This window comes from Helobdella robusta, assembly GCF_000326865.2.
Source record: "Helobdella robusta unplaced genomic scaffold HELROscaffold_12, whole genome shotgun sequence".
Lineage (NCBI taxonomy): Eukaryota > Metazoa > Annelida > Clitellata > Rhynchobdellida > Glossiphoniidae > Helobdella > Helobdella robusta.
Window position 1 is genome coordinate 3,278,915 of NW_008703664.1, and position 24,285 is coordinate 3,303,199.

At 30.7% G+C, this 24,285-nt stretch overlaps 5 protein-coding genes across 5 annotated transcripts; 2 read left to right on the forward strand and 3 right to left on the reverse strand.

The window, feature by feature from the left end:
• Nucleotides 1-5,483: 5,483 nt before the first annotated feature.
• HELRODRAFT_167988 (hypothetical protein) lies at nucleotides 5,484-6,661 on the reverse strand (the record flags this gene model as incomplete). Its single annotated transcript, XM_009013695.1, has 4 exons — nucleotides 5,484-5,620; nucleotides 5,943-6,093; nucleotides 6,347-6,459; nucleotides 6,610-6,661. The coding sequence occupies 4 exons, from the start codon at nucleotides 6,659-6,661 to the stop codon at nucleotides 5,484-5,486; spliced, it is 453 nt and encodes a 150-aa protein (XP_009011943.1).
• Nucleotides 6,662-8,080: 1,419 nt separating this feature from the next.
• On the reverse strand, nucleotides 8,081-14,255 carry HELRODRAFT_190385 (hypothetical protein; the record flags this gene model as incomplete). Its single annotated transcript, XM_009013696.1, has 10 exons — nucleotides 8,081-8,224; nucleotides 8,248-8,792; nucleotides 9,713-9,851; nucleotides 9,945-10,019; nucleotides 10,173-10,301; nucleotides 11,203-11,354; nucleotides 12,216-12,301; nucleotides 12,771-12,896; nucleotides 13,234-13,238; nucleotides 14,182-14,255. The coding sequence occupies 9 exons, from the start codon at nucleotides 14,253-14,255 to the stop codon at nucleotides 8,475-8,477; spliced, it is 1,104 nt and encodes a 367-aa protein (XP_009011944.1). The 3' UTR covers nucleotides 8,081-8,224; nucleotides 8,248-8,474.
• Nucleotides 14,256-15,757: 1,502 nt separating this feature from the next.
• HELRODRAFT_167990 (hypothetical protein) lies at nucleotides 15,758-16,335 on the forward strand (the record flags this gene model as incomplete). Its single annotated transcript, XM_009013697.1, has 2 exons — nucleotides 15,758-16,009; nucleotides 16,198-16,335. The coding sequence occupies 2 exons, from the start codon at nucleotides 15,758-15,760 to the stop codon at nucleotides 16,333-16,335; spliced, it is 390 nt and encodes a 129-aa protein (XP_009011945.1).
• A 4,349-nt stretch (nucleotides 16,336-20,684) lies between these two features.
• On the forward strand, nucleotides 20,685-21,938 carry HELRODRAFT_73033 (hypothetical protein; the record flags this gene model as incomplete). Its single annotated transcript, XM_009013698.1, has 1 exon — nucleotides 20,685-21,938. The coding sequence occupies one exon, from the start codon at nucleotides 20,685-20,687 to the stop codon at nucleotides 21,936-21,938; it is 1,254 nt and encodes a 417-aa protein (XP_009011946.1).
• Nucleotides 21,939-22,277: 339 nt separating this feature from the next.
• HELRODRAFT_167992 (hypothetical protein) lies at nucleotides 22,278-23,537 on the reverse strand (the record flags this gene model as incomplete). Its single annotated transcript, XM_009013699.1, has 1 exon — nucleotides 22,278-23,537. One exon carries the CDS (start codon nucleotides 23,535-23,537, stop codon nucleotides 22,278-22,280), a length of 1,260 nt encoding a protein of 419 aa, XP_009011947.1.
• Between the last annotated feature and the right edge of the window lie 748 nt (nucleotides 23,538-24,285).

Consider the following 24,285-nt stretch of genomic DNA (forward strand, 5'->3'; position numbering starts at 1 on the left):
CCAACATATATATATATATATATATATATATATATATATATATATATATATATATATATATAATGTAATGATTACGTGATGTATGACGTCGTTCGTGAAGGATCCTATCACTTCCGTCACGTGCTAGCTCATTAGTTGAGATCATCATTCCACGTTTGTTCGTTCCTCCTTGATAATAACTAATTAAATCACGAAACCGACTTGGTGGAGATCGGCCGCTCTGCTGTTCACCATCACCTGCTGAGTTGCATCTTACATTTTTGAAGCTTCATGTTCCGGGAAACATATTTTACTGATTCATTTTTTAATCTGTTGTTTTTCTAAATGCAATTTTAAATAACTAATTGAAAGCTATGATTTAAAATTTATTTGCACAACTAGTATTGTAAGTTTGCCATTCCTTTTTTCAAAATCTGAGCCAATTTTTTGGATTCACAAATCTTGTGAGTAAATACTTACTTGAGTGAATATTTGATTGCTTGTTATTAAACTTCTCAACAGCACCTCATCTCTCAGAAAGGTGCTACTATCTGCCTTCTGAATATTGACTGTTAATTGTCATTATGATTAACCTGACACTATTTATCATAGTCATTAGAGTTAGCATTGCTCAGACGCCACAGGCTGGTTGCACTGTTTACTTGAACTTTCTGCTTGCCTGAATAAGTCTAAAAATAGGTTAGCATTGTATAATGACGGTGCTTTAATGAGGATGACAAGAAATGGTCTAGGTCACATTTTAAAAAAATATTATAAAAAATCATGAATAATAATACAACTATCTATAATTTGTAGCTAACACCAAACAAATAGTTATTTTTTTAAAATTTTTGAATAGATAATTTTTAAAATAAACAAACTAGTTATAAATACGGAAGTGTGTTCGTTTATGTTTGTCCCTGGCCTTAATAAGCGAACATGGGCTCATCGATTCACAGCACAAATGAGAAATGATGACACGTGTGTGAGACAAGTGTGTGTCTAATCTAACTGTTTCCACACAAGTGTGCTCATATGCACATGCGCACATTGAATCCAAGCTTTCAATACGTATTTACAAATAGGCTATGAAGGCTGGCACCTGGGCTGGCTAATTTTGATGTTAAAACAAATAAACAACATATAAAGTATTATGTCTTGAATTAAAGTCATGCCAAAAATTAATTTAAGGTCATTTAGATTATTTTATTCTTGGGTGTCTGCATGGTTATAATGACAGTTGTGACTGCGCACTTTTGTTATATGTAGATGCACTTTGTAACATCTTTTGACGAAATAATTCATAGATTTTTTGACATGAAAGTAAAGCGAAAAATAATGAAATCCAAAATGTACTATTGAATAAAAGACTTGCATTTTTTTATTACCAACATTCCTTTGAGCAAAAAATTTAAATAAAAGTTTTTCATTTGAATTAATATTTTTTATTATAAACTTTAAATTTTTTAATGTCTGTTTCATTTTTTTGACTGGAGAACGAGAACGTGAAAAACATTTAGTATCCATCATTTAAAGTAATTTACTTTATTTTATTAAAAGACGTATTAAATATTGTTTGTTAATAATAAAAAAAAGTTAATTAAACGCCAAACTCTTAAATCCACTTTTGGTTACGTTACATGAGACATTTTTTAGGTGTTGTCATTTTCGTCATTATCATTTTTATCATGCCTTCATCACTTTCACCCTCATCATTGATATGTTTATCATCTGTGCATAATAGCAATTGTTATTGAATTACAAAACTTTAAAAAAGTCATGGAGTTTCGAAATGAAACTTGTGCGTGGATTCCATTCTAAATATAATATTTTATCACATCAATTTCATTTTATTTCAACATGTGACTACAAATATAATGTAATTTCTACTGCAAATGAAGCATGATCATTTAAATTGCATTAATAAAACAAATACAACAAAACAAGAAAAGAAAAAGAATTATACACGACCAAACAAACGAGAAGAGAAATAAAATAGGTAAATGCTCCTCGGCGCGTGTCAATCAATCAGCCGCGTAGGCCAGCCAGCCAGTCAGTTTTTATTGTCTTCTTCTATCTACACAATGCATCGATTGTGACGATGATGCATTTAACACGAGTGCATGTGCATGCATTCATACCAGTGCATGCATTCATACCAGTGCATGCATTCATACCAGTGCATGCATCCATATCAGTGCATAAACTGATGCGTGTGCATGCATTCATATCAGTGCATGAACTAATACGTGTGAAGGCATTTATATGTGTATACAGGTATTCATAAGAGTGCATGCATTCATATAAACGCATGTGCATGCATTCATCTTTTACACTATAGATGACAACAATTACCACTCCAAAAATGACACAAATAGTTTTCTAATTTTTGTATTAATTAGACGAAGCAACAATCAGCTGCAAGACAGATTTAGTAAAAAAAACGTTAATTTTTGTATTAATTAGACGAAGCAACAATCAGCTGCAAGACAGATTTAGTAAAAAAAACGTTAAATGATGCAATTAAATTAAACATGAACATGTTTAATTATGTGTTTTCAATAAAATTATTAATGAATTGAGGAGAATGATTACAAATAACAGAAACGTTACCAATTTTTCACCAAAATGAGAGTAGACCTCAGAGAGCTTTCATTGCACATGACAAACCCATTACCCCAACCCTGATATCAATTAGCATCGCTTCTTCTCACCAACTCAATACACTAACTCAACAACGATTTCAAGTAAACACTTGGTTTTATAGTTGATAAAATTTTACCCCAACTTTAATAAAAAGATTTAATGTTTTCGTAAGAAATTTCGATTTGCTGTTACAATTGCATATTTTTCTTATAAGAATAAAAAGAAATACATTTAATTTGATAATTAAAATACTTATATTCAATTTTTATTACTATATATAACCAAACATTTCAAAATAAAAGTTTCATCGTCAGTCAGTTCAAATTGGTACAAACAGTATAATATAAATTATTTACATTTTTCTACGTGCTATGAACACGTATAAATCAATTAAAATATATTACTTTAATTAATTTTATCCATTTAAAACAAATGAAGTTAAAAAAATTATTTAAATTAATTGGTAATGAAAAGTTTACTAGTTTTTTTTTTTTTTTTTTTTTTTGAAAGCTTCAAGGAGTGGCCAACATTACCCAGATGGGACATTAATAAAGACGTCTGTAAAACCATTTTAATGATTTTTTTTCCATATTAAAAAATCTATAAACATGTTTATAAAAATATATAGACTATATATAGACTATATATGTATGTGTGTCTGTGGATGTGTGCGTGTGTAGTTTATTTTGCTGTAGGAACTTCACGTAAAAAAAATTTAAACCTTTTTAATGTAAACACAAACCAGATGAAATTAAATTTTCATGATACGGAAACAAATGAAAAAAAACAAACAAAACAGCCTGAATTATGTCATAGCTGTACAACGTAACAATTTTGTGCAATTGTTGTGTGGCGAACGTAAAGATCAACATCAAAATTAACAGAAATGAAATAAACAGACAGGACGCAAACACAGCCAGCAACAGCAAATATAATACAGCCTCAACTAAAGCAATAACAATCATTAGCTGCAATAACATTACAAAACAACTCCGATAAAAAGGTATTGAAGCAAATATAAAAAGCTGCAGTAACAACAAAAAACAAGCAGCCTAAAACAGCAACGCTAAAAACATCAGTACAGCTAAACAAATTATCAATATTAAAAGTAACATAACAGAAACACAGCAACAACAAGAACAACTGTAGAACAACAAACCGAGTCTCTTTAAATCTCGTTAGTCCTTAATCCGTTTGCTTGCACTCGTCATAGTGCCGCGGTATTCAAGCGAAGCTCGCTTGGGCCTTAAATTCGAACTGACACACCTAGCCAATGAGATGAGCATCAAATTCAATTTGCAATGCATGCACAAAGTTACTTGCCTCTGATTCGAATTGTGAGTTTGTGTGCATGCATGTTGGTGTACTGTACACGTATGGGTGTCTGTGTGCATTATGTAAACAGGCTGTACTACATTTTTGACACAAAAAGTAATTTAAAATTTTTATTCGACCCCAAAAGGAAACAATTAGAATTTGGCATGGCATCAGCATTTAATCGGTATTGCTTCCAATAAGTTTTTATGACTGATTGATTGAACGTCATTTTGAAGAAACAAACTTATGTCAGAATGGGATTCAATGGGTCATGGGTCATAACCTTTCAATCATTACATTACTGTCATTTCAATCCAGTCCGACGTTTTTGGTTCAAGAGTTTTTTATTTCTCCAGTTTTCAAAAAAAATTTCTGTAGAACTAGTTATTTTAGTCTTATAGAAACAAATATGAAACTATAATTGGTTTTTTTATGCTTTTTAATTGATTTTTCTCATTGCAATTTTTTTAAATATTATGAAAAGCATTTGAAAAAATTATAAAATCTCGCATTTTAAGAGCTGTTATAAACAGAATAATTCAAAAGATGACGACATCACTGTTTAGTTGTCTGAAGACTTTAATTGAAAATTTGGATTTTCTGTACTGTTCATCTTCTGATGATATTTAACAAACACTAGATTCCACTGGCCGACGAATGATAGCATGAATGGACAGTTGGTAGAAATGAGTCACCTAGACTCGGCCAGACCTTGCTTCAGTCAATTAAATTACTGAAATTACTTTCATAAATTTTTTATGGCAATGATTTTTTAATATTTGCGAATTGCTTTGCAAACTATTCTGTCAGACGCAGAGGTTTGTTCAACAAATTAAAAATTAGTTTTTACTTCAACTTTATTTGAGACTGATACGTTTGCTTGATTTGGTATCACAAAGTATTTTGAAGAAAATGACAAAAACGGTCAATTCTGATGTCATTAACTCATTAACAACTTCGGCAAAATAGAGCGACAGTCGGTCAGATCAATTCTAATAAATTTAATTTTTCCTAAAATATAGGTAATATACTTTATCAACTAAAAAGCATTTGATATGCAATGAAATAACGCGCTGAACCTAAACGGGGTTACGTTAGTACAGAGAGACACTCGATAAAAGTATGATTTTAATTCTGGTATCAAAATAATGAAATTTCGAAACAAATTGCATGTAAAAGTTATTTAATGTTTTTTTGAATTATTTATTTAAATATGACAGACAATGTTCACACAGTATTTTTGAGCTGTTCATAGAATATGCAGGACAAGCGGGCCTAGCACATGTCACACAAGTTTCGTATTTTCTGTCAAGCACATCTAGTCTTTTCCATTCTCTTTTTGCAACATCCAGCTCTAGAAATTGATTCCAAAAATCTATGATGGGTTTTCCAAGTCGAATTAAATTGTCCAAACGTTTCTTAATTAGTGACTTGATAAAACATTTCCAGAGGTTCGCGATTGACGAGATTTACAGCTTCAGATGTCTTTCTTTCTTTCTCGGTTCTTATCCTTTCAGGACATTGGCCACCATCGACCTACACTAAACCCATTCTTTATCACTTTTTAGCAGTTGAAATGTTGTGATATTCAACAAGTGAAACAAGGACTTCACGATGACTAGTTCCAAGTTCCAATCAGAGTTATTGCACATCCAGTTCATGAAACAGCACCGAAAGCCTGTCAAGCATGTCAAAAACATTACCATCGTCCGTCTGATGATCTTTCATTTACACGACTAGATTGAAGCCAAATGATCCACTTCCAGTAGAGTTAATAAAATCATCTCCAGTTTATCAACAGATTTGTTATAATGCATAGTTTTTTTTACAAAGTTAAATTTGTTTGTTTGTTACAAGCCTAAGTTTTTTAGGCGTTGTTTGCTTCGCGTCACGTATATTTGTGTATCAATATTTATATAATAATATGCACTAAAATGCAAAATCATCAAAATAAACAACATTTATTAACAATGTTAATGTTAATTGTATATTATAATGACGTTCGTCAGGGGGTGCACCCCAAGAAAAATATTCCTGTACAAATAAACGTTGAGATTTTTTCAATGCGTCAAAGTCGGATGAAAAATATCCGACTCCGACTCCTGCCACTCCAAAAATTCGACTCCCGCAAAAATTTCCGACTCCGACGCTCTGTATTTTTTTACAATTTTATGCGTGAAAATATGACAAAATGGCATCTTAACTGCTGTAGTTTTATTAATAAAGTAGTGGCCATAGAGGTTAAAGGTCAATTACACTCTTCCAAAGTTCAGAGGACTCAACAAAGCGCACAAACATCGTAAATGAATACATACTAAACGACGCATCACGCACGAAGCATGTGATAGGCGAGGATCTTTTTGTCATATTCGAACTCGGTTACTGTGAAAAAGCACCAGGCGACCTTAACCATTAGACCATCACGCCATAGAGAGTGCCGAATGCATCTTAAGTTGCAGTCGAGGGTAAACTTTGTTAGCATTACGTATAATTTTGCGTTGCTTGCTGAAGACTGGTCTTGAGCAAAAATAAATTACGTAAATTACTGAAACACGAAGGGAGCGCCGGCAATCTCCGGGGCATTTGGGTAGGTCTGACTTTTCTTTGAAATATTTATTTTAGTATCTTGAGGCCATTTTTTTTATCACTTTGAACTTCCTAATAAACCTTCCTTCACCGAAATGATTTCCAAATAATTTTTAACACATTTATAATCCATTGTAAACAACATCAAATTACTCACTAAAATAAACTCATATACTTATTGTGTCGCTAAGTGACGTTTTTCCGTTCAGAGTTGCACTTAGACTCAAATGTTTAAATTTCGAAGTTATATTTGTGAAATACAAAAAAAAACTGTTAAAAAATTAAACTGTTAAACTGAACAAGTTGTAAAAAAATGTATTTTAACCACGTTCCTTTTTTATGAAATAATTCTAACATTTATCTTTGTTACTAGCTATAGTAGGTATAGTTGCTAATGATTTTTAAAAGCACTTCGTATTGTCAGACCTTAGTTCTACAAATTAAAAGACTTTATTAAAATTTTTTAATCCACTTACGTCGATTAAGTCTGATAACAAGTTTTTGTGTTCTTACGGTTGCAAGCTTAATTAGGAGTAGAGAGGGAAGCTGCTTAAAAACCGATTAAAAGATATATAATCAAACAAACAAATAAACAAACAAATAAACAACCAAACAAGCTAATAAACAAGAAGAAGCGAATAATCAAACTAGCAAACGTATAAATAAATAAATATCTGAAGTTAATATAGATAGTAAAAATATAATTGACTTTCAACAAATCTGCTGACGAAAAAAAAAGATAATACTTCAATTTTATTTTGTATCGTTTGTATAAATAAAAATAATTAAATGAAATATACTTAGAATTGCGAGCACCTCATTATTTGTAAATATAATATAACATCATGCGTTCACGTTAAAATTGAATGTGTAATGAACTGGAAATACCAGAATACTGGAATGAATAAAAGGAGTAACAAAAGTAACATATCGTCGTAGTCGCTGCGAGGAAAGCCATTGTCTGTGGAAACTATCGATCGTTGGGCGGTTTTATTTGCACAAGATCATTTGTCATTTTAATTTTTTGTCTACTCTTTTCTCGTTCATTTGAAAGTCTAACAATAGAAAATTATTTAAATAATATTCATCGGCGAAAAATTCAAATTTTAAATAATCATGTTTTATTTTATTTCTATTTAAATACAAATGTAGCAAAAATGAATCATAGTTTTCATGCTCAAATAATGTGGCGTTATTTTCTTGCTCTTATTTGTGTTACGTCTTTGAATCAAATCGAAAATTAGGATCTTCCAAACTCAACTTCATCATACATAACACGGAATCCAATTAATTGGACCTGTAAGTGATTTTTCAGAACACGTAAGCCATTTGAAACTAGAGATGGACGAAGATAGCTTTTCATTCCAATTTCCATTTCCATGTCCACCTCTATTCGAAACTATTCAAACTTTTTGTGACAACATTCACGCGTTAAACAATGCCGCAATGATAAAAGAGTCTAGTCTTCCATCCATTAATAATATGTCTTCAAAAAGAGTTTGAGTTCAATTCTTAAGTTTGATAGAAACTGGCACAAGGTAGGTCAACACACAGTTGTTTTCATATCTCTTCAAAAGCAAGTCCATCAAGGTAAAACAATTGAATGCAGAATTGTTTTAATGAACATTTAGATGCACTTTGAATTAAAAATTTTGAGTCTACCCAGGTCTACTGAGTCGGATTCACCAATGGACCAGACCAAAGTCAAAAACAATTTTATATTTTACAGAGTATTTAAGGTGCAGTGCAAAAATTAAAACGCCAATGCGAGCATGAACTTGCATCATTTCATAATAAACTTTCAAATAACTGCTTGACTAATAATTACATAAACAGAACAATTCTAAGGCTTAAATAAATTTGTTGCTTGTGTATATGATCTCAACATTTTTGACACAAATGTTTATTATAAACTTTTCAAATCGAACAGAATCAATATAAAAAAATTATTTTACAAATTTCGAACTGATGAAGGTAAACTCGTGGCAGCACATGACCGTTTTGTTTGTAAAATTGGAAAGAGCTGATAAGCTTTGAGGATTCAAATGTGCTGACCATCTATAAAAGCCAATTTTTCTCAAATTATTCAGTATCGTTAAAAATTGTTTATAATGTTCAGCTGTTGTTGGCTTTTTAAAAATTTCATCTCTATGCAGTTCAATTCCTATTTGTTTGACGTTCGCTAGAGAATTTTCTTCAATGGCAGATTGCAATGATTCCCATTCATAATATTCTACGTCAATTTTCAGGTAATCTAAGATGACCTATATAATGAAATTTATAAAATTATTAAAAAAAAACAATAAAATTTAGATACTTATATACAGTACATTTATACAGAAACGAGACTGTTTTTGTCCATTGAATCCTGGCTGGTGACTGAGTAGCAAAATTAAACTGAGGCAAATATTCTAACCGTTCTTTAGGAACTATACGATCAAATTTCATTACTTTTGGCATAAAACATCTGAGTTCACTCTCTTATGTTTATAAATAACGTTATCACTCAATAGTTCGACTCGCAAAAATTTCTAAGAATTGAAGAGTAATTCATTTGGGCTATTTTCCTTGAAATATTGAAATACAAATTATTTAATTCAACGGTTCTCAACCTGTGGTCCATGGACATTTGCCTGGTGGTCTGCGAGCAAAGTGTGAAGTGCAAGTTTTTTTAAATAAAAAAAAATGAAAAAGATGAACTCCGGTTGTGTCTTTCAAGCATTACGCCTCGCTTGGATAAGCTAAGCTCAACTGTGCAAGCTCAAGACTCACCACTTGTTAAGTGGTCCTTGAATCTCAAAAGGTTGAGAAGCGCTGTTTTAATCGGCGAGGGTTACCATAAAAGCTTTTTATGTAGGATGTATAATAAATAATAAAAAAAAGAACGTAAATAAAGGAGAAAAATTTTGTTTAGCAGCCTGAATGAATTAGACAAAATATCGTTAACATATTAATCAATTGAGAAAATAAGCTACAAGCTGAACAATGCAGAAAATGCAGTGTTATTTCTGAAAGATTCTATCCACACCCAACCAAATGCACACACCCACACACACCTGTTTACGAAGCAAACCATTTGAGCACACTTCGTGCAATATACTGACGAATCGTTAGACAACGTCTTGGATTATATCAATGATCACAAAAATCAAAGCTTTAATAATAATTAATTAAATAAACATACATCATCCTCGCGAAATAGTTTCCGCAGCGTGGACAGCTTGTTGAGTCTCCACAGATCAGAGTTGAATCCATCGGAGCCAGCAAGCGCTTCTGAGTAGAAGAAAATGTTTTTGCTATGTTTTGCGTTTCCCTTGTTCATGCTGAAATTATATTTAAAAATTATTTTCCTGTTTGCTGAAAGGTTTTAATAATGGAGTAAATAAAATAAAAAGTTATGCAAAAAAGATTGTTACCTGGGGTCAAATGATCTGATAGTACAGTTGAATATTCTTTCTACACCTTCTTCAAATGACCATTCATCTCTCACACTGCAGACAAAATGCTGAAGTTGATCCGTTATTCTTAATTTAGGATTATTCGTTAATGAAAATTTTTTGTTAAACCAAGTTGCCGATGAACTGGAAAAACTAATGTTCATTTGAGGCTAATAAGGAAGTAAGACACAAAACGAGTCAACCAGCCCAAATGAATAGACTAGACATGGTTCCTTTGGAGCAAATTGTGCGAAGAGACAGATGTTCCAGCCTCCTTCCTCTCCGTTGCCAAGCCTCATCACTTTCGGACACGATATTTCTGCGCTGTTCGATACACTGAATGATTTAAATTGTAACCTTCAACGCCCACCAAATCAGGAAACTTACAAATGTTATGAAAAATTAAAAAAATTGAAATCAGTTCATCTTTACGTTAAAAACGTCAAATGTAATCTCTACACAAATTTCAAATGTTTTTAAACAAGACTGGATAACATTTTATTTTTAACTGGCTGTACCAAAACGGCTTCGTTCGTGCCAGTGATTAAAAAGATTTACATTATAATTGATTTTTTAAAATTATTCATGTTATTCAAACCGATCCTCCCATAAAATTTGTGTGATCTCGTTTAAAAATTACAGACACGGATAAACTAATTTTATACTATTCTAGTTTTTTGAAATTTTTAGCGAAGCGTTAAAGAAAAGATTTTATAAAATTTCCCTTTAGAAATATAGCAAATCAATGCAAATCATTTCCATTGAATACTTGGCTCGTTTCATCAAACTCGATGAAAATAGCTCTCAATATAACGCGTTATAATTGTCACCTTCCAAAGATTTTATAATAACATCAAACTTGTTGTTTTCTTTTTTAAACCACTACAAACATTCTCACTTCGTATTATTACAGTTAGCAGTTATGTGTTCCTAACAGCTAAATAAAGCTGAGACAATCCTAATTCAAATAAAGTTTTTTTAAATAATTTAAACGACATGAAAAATGGATAATTTTGCTACACAAAAAACAATATTATAATAGTACTTATTATTCTTTATATTTTTTAACAAACATAGTTTTGCGTGAAATAAAAATTTAATTAAAACCTTAGCAGTATTTCATAACAAGATCGGGATGTAAAATATAAATTCCAACATTTTTATGCAGTAAATATTTGTTTAATTAAGAAATTTATATGAAAATTTTGTAAAAAAAAACCTCAAATAAACAACTTACGCTTCGTACAACTCTTCCAACTCCGCACCAGACAACTTATCCAAACGATCCAGGGCGATGAGGTGTTCAGTATCAATTATTATTTCTGTGCTGTTGGAAGTTTCCAGAATGATGGTGGACGGTGGCAACTCATAAACTGCATACAAAGGTGTCTGAAAAGTTATATATTATGGGTTTTAGTGTATGAATATTTGATTAATATAATTAAATGACAATTAGACAATTATAATTACCCTACAATTAAACAATAATTACCTATAACTTAACAATTTATGATGACTGAGCACTAAAATATATCTTCAATAATCTTATTGAAGTCAATTTATTTTATATTTTTTCTATTAGAACCTTTTAAAATTGAAACATCATCGATGTATGCACTCCAAGTTTTTATGTGAAATGAAAGACTTCCAAAACTGAGCAGAACCAGTAGTTTTTATTATAACAACAAACTTGAAATAATAAAATTAGCATGATCTAACCATAGCCTAAAACCTATGTTCTAAAATTGAATTTATTTGTAGTCTTCAGAAATTGGCATCAGGATGTCTAAAAACCGTCTCAAACTAAGTTAATGTAAGTAAATTCAAATTTCCTTCTAATACAAACTTGTCAGGAAAAGACATTGATTCATTAACCCATTGGAGCAGGAAAATTTAAATTTTTTCAAGGATCAAACTTGGGATATATATTGGGCTGCAGATTGTCAATGATAAATCGTTGGGAGATGTTTTCTTCAACTTGTTCGAATCAACTGCACCGATTATATCGTGCACCAATCATCAAAAAATCTACTGCACAATCCTTAAAGAACGCATCTGTACATTCACGTCCAGATCCCAAATGAATCCATAACAACAATTCAATCAACGCGTTATGATGTTCAAGGCTATGAATAGACGTTAGTTTCAGTATTTAATAGAAAAACTTAAAAAAGATCGAATGTTACAACAGATGTTCATTCAAGGTAATGAAAAGACTTTGATAGTTGTTAACACTAATCAACTACATACGGTATCAAGGAACACAACTCTATCCAGGCCAGTTGCGGGCAGCGGGTTGCCAGAATTGTCAATAACACCGGGATTGAGCATTGACACTTTTTTATTTTGTAATTATTTTCAAATGTGACGATGTTTTGATGCATCTTTTCATTTTATTTAGTATTTTCAGTCAATCTCAAAATGGCTTTTATTAGAGAGGTTTGAATTAGCGTTATATATAATTTGTATAACAATGACACTAATTATAACAATATGTCTGCGTGCGTGTGTTCTACGCGCACATAAATGTATGCGCACAAGTGTATAATTCGTCGAAAACATAGTTAGGCTCCTCTATCACAAGGAAGACTATAAAATATTTATATTTCGTCCCCTGTGAAATAAACTATAAACTTCTTAACGGTTAAAACTGATTAATGGAAAGTTGTATAAGCTTCAAATATAAAACCAACAGGTATTTCTTAGTTTTTTGCATAAGGTGACATTTTAGAGAGGTTTTATTTTGCTACACAATTTAGTTTCATTAGATTAAAATAAAAATAATTTATTAAAATCAAATATAACCTTGATTTGGCTTGCGATACTCAACAAAATCCAACAAGAGAGACAAACAGCAACAACGATGCCAAAAATCTTTGTCTTGTTTCTCAACTTGGACAATTTTAAGAAAATATTTCCCAACATTTGTACCTAATGAAATGTGTTAGTATTTTTATAATAAGCGATGTTAGGTTATGACAGGTTAAGAAAAAATAAAAGTAATGTATATAAACCTGTATATATATATATATATATATATGTATATATATATATATATATAATGTATATAAACAAACAAATAAATCTGAATCGAGTTTTTTACTATATGACTCTATGAGATATCAATAAAGTAGCTACATTGCAAAAATACATGTAAACATTTACCGTATACGGAGGTATGTGTACAGTACATAGATGCAAACATAAATTAATGAAAGAAATAAAAAGATATGTGTGAAATTTTATATAAGCAGCAATACAATAGTACCTGTACTATTGTATTGTTGAATACAGTAGTATACTATTGTGTTGTTGTGCTGAGTTTATGCAGCGCTTATGGTGCTAATATACATACACGCATTATATATATCAAATCAAATTTTGTATTTATATAGCGCCAATTATAATTGCTTCTCATCAGCGCTCTCCTCGTATAAAGCATGTTGAAAGCAAAGCCATCATCGATGGAATTCACTAGGAGTTACCAAATAGGTTTGTCTATTGTCTATAGACATTTTCTAAACTCAGCTAATGATAATCCAGATATACGTAATTTGATAGATAGGCTGTTCTAAAAAACAGGCCCAGCAACTGCAAATCTCTATCTGCTGTTTTCAGATTCCGATCTCCAACATACAGCGTGTTTGAATCAGCAGACTTAAGACGCCCATGTGATGACATAGATGAAACTCTAATAGATTTATCTTCTAAATATTTCGGAGCCAAACCATTCATACTTTTAAATAACATTACACCCAACTTGAGCATGATTCTTCAACCGCTGACGTTTGTTGCCATGTACCAGCCAACATAAACTGATTCTTAGTCTGATCTGATTCAACTTTAGCCTACTTTGGCCCAGCCACGAGCCGACATCAGATAAAGTTTTTGTTTGTTTTTCTAATACGGTAGGCATATCATCTAGAAAACCTGAAACACAAATCAGCTTGTCATCTGCGTACCCATGGAAATAATAACCACTTTTTTTCAGTAAATCCAGTATCTCTGCAACATACAAATTAAAGAGAATCGGATTGATATTGAGAATTGATATGTTGTGCATGTGGCCAAATGCTCAATTATACGTATGCTTTGTCTCTACAATGTTAATTCCTTGTTTGTTTAGAGTGAATTATGTCTTTGTTAATTTAATTTAACGATAATAACTTCATGCGAATACACTACTAGATTCAATTTAGTGCAATATAACACTTACGTGTCATTACAGTGGCGTAGCAAAGGGGTGTCAGCCTGGGTAGTTGCCGGAGCGCTATTTCTAATGAGGCGCATTTTGAAGTTTTTCTATAGATGACTTAACACAATGACTAATTTTTGCAACTTTATCTGTGAAAAATTTCATAAAATCACAAGCTGTGTGACTGACATTTGCCTCTGATAAGTTATCACATTTGATTATTGCATAGAATTTTATTAATAATTCGCCACCTGTCCCATATATATATATATATATATATTATTTATTGATATTTTTGTTAGAGAGAATTTGATGATTCTTAAAACATAACTTTCATTTGCTTTAACTATTTGAACCATATATATATATATATATATATATATATATATATATATATATATATATATATATATATATATATATATATATATATATTTATGCATTTATACAACAATATACACAAACATAAATACATACATTAATATATATCTATTCAAACTTAAGTGGCCAAAATCCAGCTCAAATCCGAAATCAGGCTCAAAAAGAAATGTCAAATTGAAACTAACTAAAGCTCGAAAATAAAAAATTATTTCAGTGCTTATGAGAAAATTTTCAGAAAAAAGGCTTAAGTATAGGTGCGATATTTCGCAGATACTTAAGTATAAGTATTTATATACAAATTTTGATACTTGATAAGTGCTACATACTTTACTCGTTATTACTGCATGGAAGCCAAAAGTGATACCTTTTTTTGCATGTGGCAGGCTACCATAAGGATCCTTATTAAAAGAATTAATTACAAACAAAATTAATGCTTATTTAGTAATGATGTGTTAATAATCACAAGGTTTGTTAATTTTGAAAAAGTAAGGCAATTCACGCATTTGAATTGAATTATAAATTGATATTGTTATTAAAATGTAAGCATTTTATTGACTTCTATAATGTGTATAAAGTCAAATTATTTTTCAAGGATTTTGCAGAAAGATATAGTTCTTCCTAATCAATTTTTCCAATTGTGTTCTCATGAAAAAAATTGTCTTAATTTCAGAAGAAATTTTGTCAGATACTTTTGGTCCAGTGTATTTTAGACTTGACTGAATCGAATTTAACCTTATTTTTTCTACTTAATATGTAGGTAGTAGTATAATCAATTTTTGTTTAAAGAAAATAGATGAACTATTCAGTTTAGATTCTTCTGCTGTTTCTATGACAAAATACTAATAGAAGATTGTTGCATTGGCTGTTGACAGCAAATACGAGCGGTCGTCGCCACTAAGATGCTAGGTATCGTTTATATTCTAACACCATGTCCTTAAATTTCAATTTTCTAATTAAAAAAAACACCAATAAGCAAAATAAATAATAGTTATACTTAATAAATTATAAGTTATGAAATTGTTGCCCATATTTGAAATTAATGACTTCACATTTAAATCGTGACGTCATATTAACAGGTGAAAACACAAAGAAAAAAAATCATGACGGGATTAAATTTTAATTTATTATTATTGTCTATTATCTTTGTATATTGTAACGTTACATAAAGAAATTAAAATAAAAACAAATTTAGTAATTGATATAGAGAGCTGCTGAAATGGCTGAAGGCCAGAAGTTTAATTATTTATCTCTTAAAACAACTACTGATTTTATAAATACGAAAATAGCCCAGCGTCCAATAATGGTATTTTCAAAATCATACGTACCAGAGTGCAAAGAAACAGCTCTCATACTCGAATCCCTAAAAGTTTACAAAGGAGATTTTGAGATTTGCAACATTGAAAAGAGACAAGACTGTGCCCTGATTGAAACTTACCTCATGAAAATTTGTAACGAACCGTGTCGCAAGGTTAAACATTGAATTTTCGATATCGTTGGCAATGCAGTTAATTGAGTCGTGTCACGTTTTGTCGTGAATATTTTTTAATAACTTGTTTCATTGGAAAATTTAAAAACAATTTAAAAGATTCATCAATTTTATTTTAAATGTAGATTGTAGATTAACTTTTTTCTGTTTCAACTTGAAACAAACCCCAGGTGCCAAGAATTTTCATTAGTCATAAATATTTTGGAAGTTATGAAGATTTAAATCGCATTGTGAGTTCGGGCGAACTTAAAGAAATGATAAACAAAAATCATTGGGCCGCTTCAAGGTACAAGCAAGAATATGAATAAACTGAAAAACATGGTGCAGAGATTGCCGGACCGGAACCTTAAATTAAATAAAATTATCATTTAAATATTTCTTAAATATTTCATAAAATTCATAAACTATAAAAAAAATTTTAAATAAATTTTATTAAATGAAAATAATTGTTGTTTTTTTTTTCAAGCTTCCTGCAAATTAAAACTTTGAGATAATTCTATTGGGATCAGAGTGCAACATTAATTTGTAAATTAATTATGATGAATGTGTAGTGATGATTAACGCGTTTCTAGTTCTCGTTGTATGTAGCTAATGCTAAGCACTATCCAGCCAGCCAATTCTATTTACTTCTACCGTCAAACTATAAAATTAACGAAAATCAGCAAAGATCAGAAAATATGGCTTTGAAAAGGGTGGCTCACCAATAAATCAGTCTTTAATAAAATAGTTCGAAAAAAATAAATCTTGAAAATTTCTCTAAAATTAGTTTATTAAAATACAAGGTAACCGAAATCTTTTTAAAACAAAATGCAACTTTAGAGAAAAGAAAACAATAAAAAGTCTAAACTTCACTTAGAGGTGAAAAATAGAAAAAGGTATTTTCAAAATTTAAAGTTTATATAATTTTAAATAAAAATATATTTTTCCACATTTGCATATAATTAATGAAAAAAAATATAAATACCCGTTTCTTTGGAAGAACTGAAACAACAGTATGCCGAATTAAAAGTCGATTTTAATAGAAGATTCAATCAACAGACAGGAAAACTAAATAAGGTCGACCAAGAACAAGACGACAAGATCGGCCAGCAATCAAAACATTTCAGAACGAAACTAAACGACACGTTTGACGAAATAAAGGAAAAAAAGAGCAACACACAAGAGACTTCAAGGCAGTATTAAGAGGATGAATCAAGCAACTGAATAGTGAAGATAAACACGTCCAAGTGACAAACGAAAACAACACAAAAATAAATTTAGACAACAAACCGGAGGAGCGAAAATTGTGCTTAACCAAACCAGCAACGGGTCTACAAGATTTTGACATCTTATCAGAAAATTCAACTACCTACAATTACGTTAGCGATCGCAAATCAATCCTTCCTGCGACCTCTGTAATTTTTGCGACGCACGTGGTAAATGCGATGCACGTGTTGCCATGTGAAAAGATAGTTATCATAGTGAAAAAGATGATGACGAGGACGACGATGAAAGTTTCGAAAATATTGGAGAAGTTGGCAGTGACAAGGACATTGAAACCTTTGATATGCAGTGGGACTACCATTTGGATCTTGCTGCTAGCAGCAGCATCTAATTTTTTATACCAATCTCACCAACTAATCTATAAATAATCTTTGGTTTCAGCCAGAGAAGGGCTGGAAGATACAATATTGTTAACTTAAGGCGTCAAAGCGAATTAACGGGAATGTTGACGATATGACTCAGTGAACAAAAACCAACAGTTAAAATTTTTTATTGAGATTTCGGCAATCGTTCAACTAGCGTTTTGTTTGAATGAATCCATCGTGAAAACATCATGTTCAACACTGACAGTGCCTGGTCTCATTTTACAATCTTTTCTGCAAAAAATTCCCAACAAAATATGTTTTTTAAAGGTTCGACAAAGCAAATTTCCTTAATTTAAAAACTGTTTGACGTGATAAGTTTCTAATTATCAAAATAGAAAATATTTATAAGAGTAATGTTGAGAAAGTAAGGCAACGACCAAACAGGTTAAAAGCATTATTTGCAACGGGCTGATTTATAGTATATTCTTTGTTTTTATTTTTGTTTTGACAAGCCAGTTGTACTATAAAAAATAATTATATCCAAACACGATGACAAGTGAAAAGAAAATATTGTTACCAAGAAGAAAATTTTAAAAACAATTCTTTTTTATTTGCTAGTTTCAAAAGTCAAAAATAAAAAAAAACATCTAACTTCAGATAAAATCAAACAAACTTATAGTGACTTGGCATCATTAAACGATACCATAATTTTCAGTTTTTAACTTGATGAATTGTATGTTGTTCATGTTATTGTTATTCATATTTAATCACGCCAAACGTATTTTAACAATTATTATTTACAACATCACTGATGGTGAAGGCCCGTTTTACGACCATCTTCCCATCTTCACTTTTTTTTAACTTTTGTTAAAAACTCTAACGCTAAATTTCACTCAAAATTCAATCCTATTGACATTACAATTTTTAAATCTATCACATTATTTGAGCCTAAAAAAGGACAGGAATTCCTAGAGCAGTTTCAAACTTATGAAAAAGTTATGACGCACGTGGGTTGTAGTATTAAATTAAACTTCTTTCTGAACAAAAATTACTATCCCATATAAATGACTAGCAAGAGGACTTCATGTTAATATGCTAACTCGGTACATGGTGCTGGTACAATTGTAATCAAAAAACAACAGAAATTTAACACTTCTAGCTCTAGATGTCTGTGCAACTGGCAACTGAGCCATCACGCTCCAACAGGTAAAAAACCTAAATTTTCTAAAAATTGCAAAAAAAGTAGTTAATTTTTCGACTGCAAGTTAACAATTTTTTTCCATTTCTGGTGTAAGCCTTTCAAAAACAAATTCATCTATTAATGAAAAACAAGAGAAGTTACAAAACCGATTATTTGTTAAACAGAGAAGTAAGTTACGACAAAAGTACAATTTTTTTTAAATAAAATTGAATTTAATTACTTAATTACTCAAACCAAAACATAGTTTTTTTAAATTTTATGAACGTAAAAAAGAAGCTTCGCTGTTTGAAGTGCAAACTGCAAACAAAATGATAACGAATTTATAATGAATGCTTGTTTTGATACGCTATAAAATTAAAGAATAAATCCATAACAAAAAACCCAATTTTTTCGTTAGGATATATGAACAAATGAATTTTCATCATATTACATAGTTTTAATAACTAAAATCATATGTCGAATTCACATTCATAAAAATAATAATAACAATAAGACCTTTTTTACCAAAGAAAATCATAGCCGATACATAGCGAGGTATTAAATTTAAATAAACATTTACGTTCTTTGTAAAAAGTTTCGGGCATTGCGTTCTTAACCATATGATGGATGATGATAATAATAATAATATATATTAGGTACCTATCCATATATACTCAGCATCAGATGTCTGTATTCCCAGTGAGTACGAAACGTGTATGTATGTACGGCGTGCAAATTTTAATTGTTCGTTTACATATACAAAGTATGATTAAATATATATTTATTTATTTATTTATATATACATATATTTATCCATATATATGTGTGTCTTTGTGTGTATTTAATGGTTTAATATGTAATGAATCAGTGATTTAATTAAAATTAAAAATTTAATAAAATATATTAAAAATGAATAGATTATTTATTATTAATAAGAAAAGTTAAAAAATCAACTAAAAAATTAGACAACCATTCGCATTTTACAATATAAATATATAATATATATTTATATAAATATATATGTATAAAGTTTGTATATGTACATACGCACACACAAACACATACATAAATACCGTATTTTTTCACGCTTGTTTCCCAATTATGTAACAGCCTACCAAAGATCAACAGCCTTTAAAACATATACTGTTATATAATGAATACAATATCTGAATTGAAACTCTGCGAAAATTATAATTAAAGTGAAAAATATAGTTCATTTCGAAACTGTTGACATGATAAAAGCGACGAAAGAAATATCGATGTAAAAACACGTATAAAATTGTTTAAAAACTTATTCTTATAAAGTATAAACTAAAAAAATTTAGAAGTTTCATACATGTGGCAGTTCAGTGTCGATCGTTATAATAGAGTCGATGAATTATGACCTTCAAAAAAAATATGCTTTTGGCAGACGAGTTATCTATCATCGAGATCTTTACAGCATATTTGATATACCTTTGCTTAATACATGCGTACATGTATATAAATACGTATATATATTATAAGAGTGTATGTAAATATATAAAGCATCGTGTAACTTAGAATGTTCTGACGAACAAAGCATTTCAAGTTAAACAGTTTGCCTCCAAATCAACATTTAACGTTCTTATTGTTGTTTTACAATCTTGCTAAGATTTTTTAAAACTAATTATCTCTGTGTTTGCAGTTATCGTAGTTCAAGTAAATTATGGATCATATTAGTTCATGTGCGATTAAACATGCTTGTTGATTGGATTATAATAAATCTTTTATTGTTTTTCAAACCAACCAACTACTGAATTTTATAAATTTTGTAAAAGAAAAAAGCGGACATCAGATGACGAAGGTTCTAATGTCAATCAATAAGTCACTTCACTTCAATCAACACAAAAAAAGTAACGATACCGACAAAGCTATTGTTCATTCAGCTATGGATAGTTTTCGTTGGCTTTTACCACGTTCCTTGCAAAGGCGTATATTGTTAAAAAATGGTGATAGTAACATATCTTTAGTTCACATCAACAAAAGAGGTCGTCATTATTTAGCTGATCTTTTTACTACACTAATTGATTTCAAATGGCGGTTTAGTTTACTGATATTTGTTGCAACGTTCGCATCTAGTTGGATATTTTTCGGTTTTATTTGGTGGTCCATCAGCTATGCACATGGCGATATTGAAAACAGAAACGTATCTGATTGGAAACCTTGTGTTATCGAGGTTTTTGATTTTCCAAGTGCATTATTATTTTCCCTGGAAACCCAACAAACAATAGGATATGGATCTCGCAACGTCACTCCAAACTGTTCTATTGCCATAATCGTAATTATGATTCAAAATTGTTTTGGCATTGTTGTACAAGCTCTCATGACAGGATTGGTATTTGCCAAAATAAGTAGACCTAAAAAGAGAGCTGAAACGTTAATGTTTAGTGAAAAAGCCGTTATATGTGAAAGAGACGATCAACTGTGTTTGCTTTTCAGAGTTGCAGACATGCGAAAGTCGCAAATAGTCGAAGCCCACGTCAGAGCAATAATGGTGTGCAAACGCATAACAAAAGAAGGCGAAGTACTGCCATTTTATCAAAAAAGTCTCAAACTAGAAACCAGCGACGAAGAAGGTAGGTTGTTTTTGGTGTGGCCAGCCACGGTTGAACATAAAATAATATCTGATAGTCCTTTATGGGATATTTCCGCCACCGATCTCATTCACAGACATTTTGAAATTTTAGTAATCATGGAAGGTATTGTTGAATCAACCGGAATGACGACACAGGCGAGAACCTCTTACCTACCTTCCGAAATATTGTGGGGTCACAGATTTGATCATTTAATAAGTTATAAACCGGAAGAAGGTCATTACAGCGTTGACTTTTCAAAATTGAATTCGACTTCTCCTGTTGCAATATCAGGACACAGCGCTAAAAAAAGATTAGAATGTCAAGAAAGTAAAACAAGTCAAAATTTAAATAGTAACTTGTCACTGCCAGTCGCCAAAAAATATTTGTATTGCTCAAAAACAGGAAATGAAATGCGAAGATGTTCGTGCGATGTCGGCTGCAACTTGGTCGATCAATCAAAAATGGTGGTCGCCGAAGCAGCGACAAGGGCCTTCAACATAGCCGGCGTAACACCTCTAGCAAACATCAGCAACCTAAAAATTGACGAAGACGACCAATCAAATTAGGTTCATTTCTAATTCATTGTCACTGTGTCATCAATTTTGTAGTTTCATCTTACACAAGGCCGGTATAAACTCACTTGAATTTGATAACTTTCAATGGTTTTGAAATCGATTTTTATTTATTTTGAAAAAAATTTTAATTTCTTGTTGTGTTGTTGTATTTAGAGCTTGAATTTTTAAAGTCGAAAACAAACACAATGGATAAAAGACATATAAGGCAAAAAAACAAACATAATAAGCTTGACTCAATTAAATTTATTATCCTTCCACCAATACAATATAATTAAAGGTTTTGCTATAGGTAATTGTCAGTTATATTACACCATCGAAAAGCATTGTTAACTAAAAACCTGATTTTAACAGTTTATTCCAACTTTTGTTAGAAATAATTTCTTCAATAAATTTTTGCAGTTTTTTTCTTGGCATATCTTGCAAATCGTAAAACATGTTTATACTTTCATCGAAAACATTCAGCAAAACCTTTCTGTCTAGACATTTTTGTAGCTCTATCAAAAAATCGACAAAATGTTCAAAAACCGTTTCAAGATCCCAATCCACTTCGTAGGGTTGATCCTCAATTAAATGAAACATTATGTGCTTCAAGTGTTCTGTGTGTAAGACTGAAAAATAATCATTCAATGTCAGTGATATATTAACAAAAGTTGAGAAAATTATTTTATGAGACATAGAGAGTGGACTAAATTGAGCCAAAAATGAATCTTCTTGATCTATAAAAAATAATTTCCAAATATATGAACTATCATTTTCTGCTGGTACTAAATAATTATCATTAATTTTGACGGCTGGAATCATTTTTACTTTAACTTTTACAGCTGGTGATGCAGAACTATTACAAATAAGAAATATGCAACCGCCGGTGATGTTCACTTGAGAGATTACTATATTGTCCATTTTCAACATTTCCTCAAATTTATTCTTCACACTAAACAACATATACTCAGCAACGGAAGTGGGTGTTAGAAGCTCATTTTTATATTTTAATTGGTTCAAGCCATCATGGCGAGAACTCAGTTTATAAGATTTATAATCAGCTTGGATTTTTTCAAACAGGTAATAATCAATTGTTAATGGAACCAAAAAAGTGAAATAATCCAGTGATTTTATGAGAAAGAAATCTCTACCCCATCCGCACTTAATAAATTGTTCAAATTTGATGCCTCTTACATTGCAATTGTGTTGAATACTTTCTCTAAAACGTTTCTGAACTTGTTCTACAATCCTTTTCAAAGGTGTGAGAAATTTTTCCTCTATAAAGATGCTCTTCTCATAGTTGAATAACAATTCATCTTTGTTTGTTTTTGGGAGAACACTAAAACTGTTGTTCCAATCATTGATTTTCAAATTCAGGTCTGTTGAAACAGGCTTCGGTTGGCGACGTTCACAACTTTCTTCATCCAGTTTTTCAGCAGCATCCTTTTCTTTCTCAACATCTTCAAAAATAGAATCAAAAAGTTTGTATAAACCATAAGCTGCCACAGCAGACAAACCAACGACTGCTGCACCAGCTAAAATCGTTGCACCCAAATCTGAATCACTGCTTTTCTTGTCATTATCTGTCTTTTTACTCTGATTTCTCGACATCTTGTTGATAGCTGTAATATTTATTTGAAATAAGGTTATAAAAGAAAATCGTATTTTCATTAAAATTCACTTACAAGAATAAATAATATGTCATCAACAACAAAATTTAAAAAAATGTAATGTTCATTAAAAACTATACACAAACATTTTCTTACTATTAATTTTACAAACACTAAACATAATACATATAAGTGAACATGAAATGAAGCGTAATAAATAAGTTATCTATAATTTTGAAAAGATCATGATCAAGATCCCCTTAATTATTTTCGTATAACCCTTTTAGAGGCAGAAAATGTTTAACTAAGAATTTAATATTAATTAAATAGAACAGCAACCAAATTTACTCACTGCAAATAAAAATTTTTCAAAACGTTAACCATGTCTTTGTTGTGTCTAAGCAACTTGAATGCTTTGTTGCTTTGATGCTTATACAAAAAAGACTGCCTATTTCAATGAAGTAATGAAGTACTTGCATCACATATCATACATATTCAATATACACTAAAGTGTAAATATAGTACAAAGTACACGCATATACTACTCAACTCACACACACACACCACACACACACACACAGATACACACACAGTTCAGAGTCCTGAAAGCAACTTTTTAAATCCACTTCTGATTCTTAGTGCACCAAGCAAGCATAGTATGCCCACAGCACAGAAATATTTTATGACTGTTAGACATTTTGAAATATTTTATGTCCGTTAGACATTTTATTAACATTTAGATTCTGTGT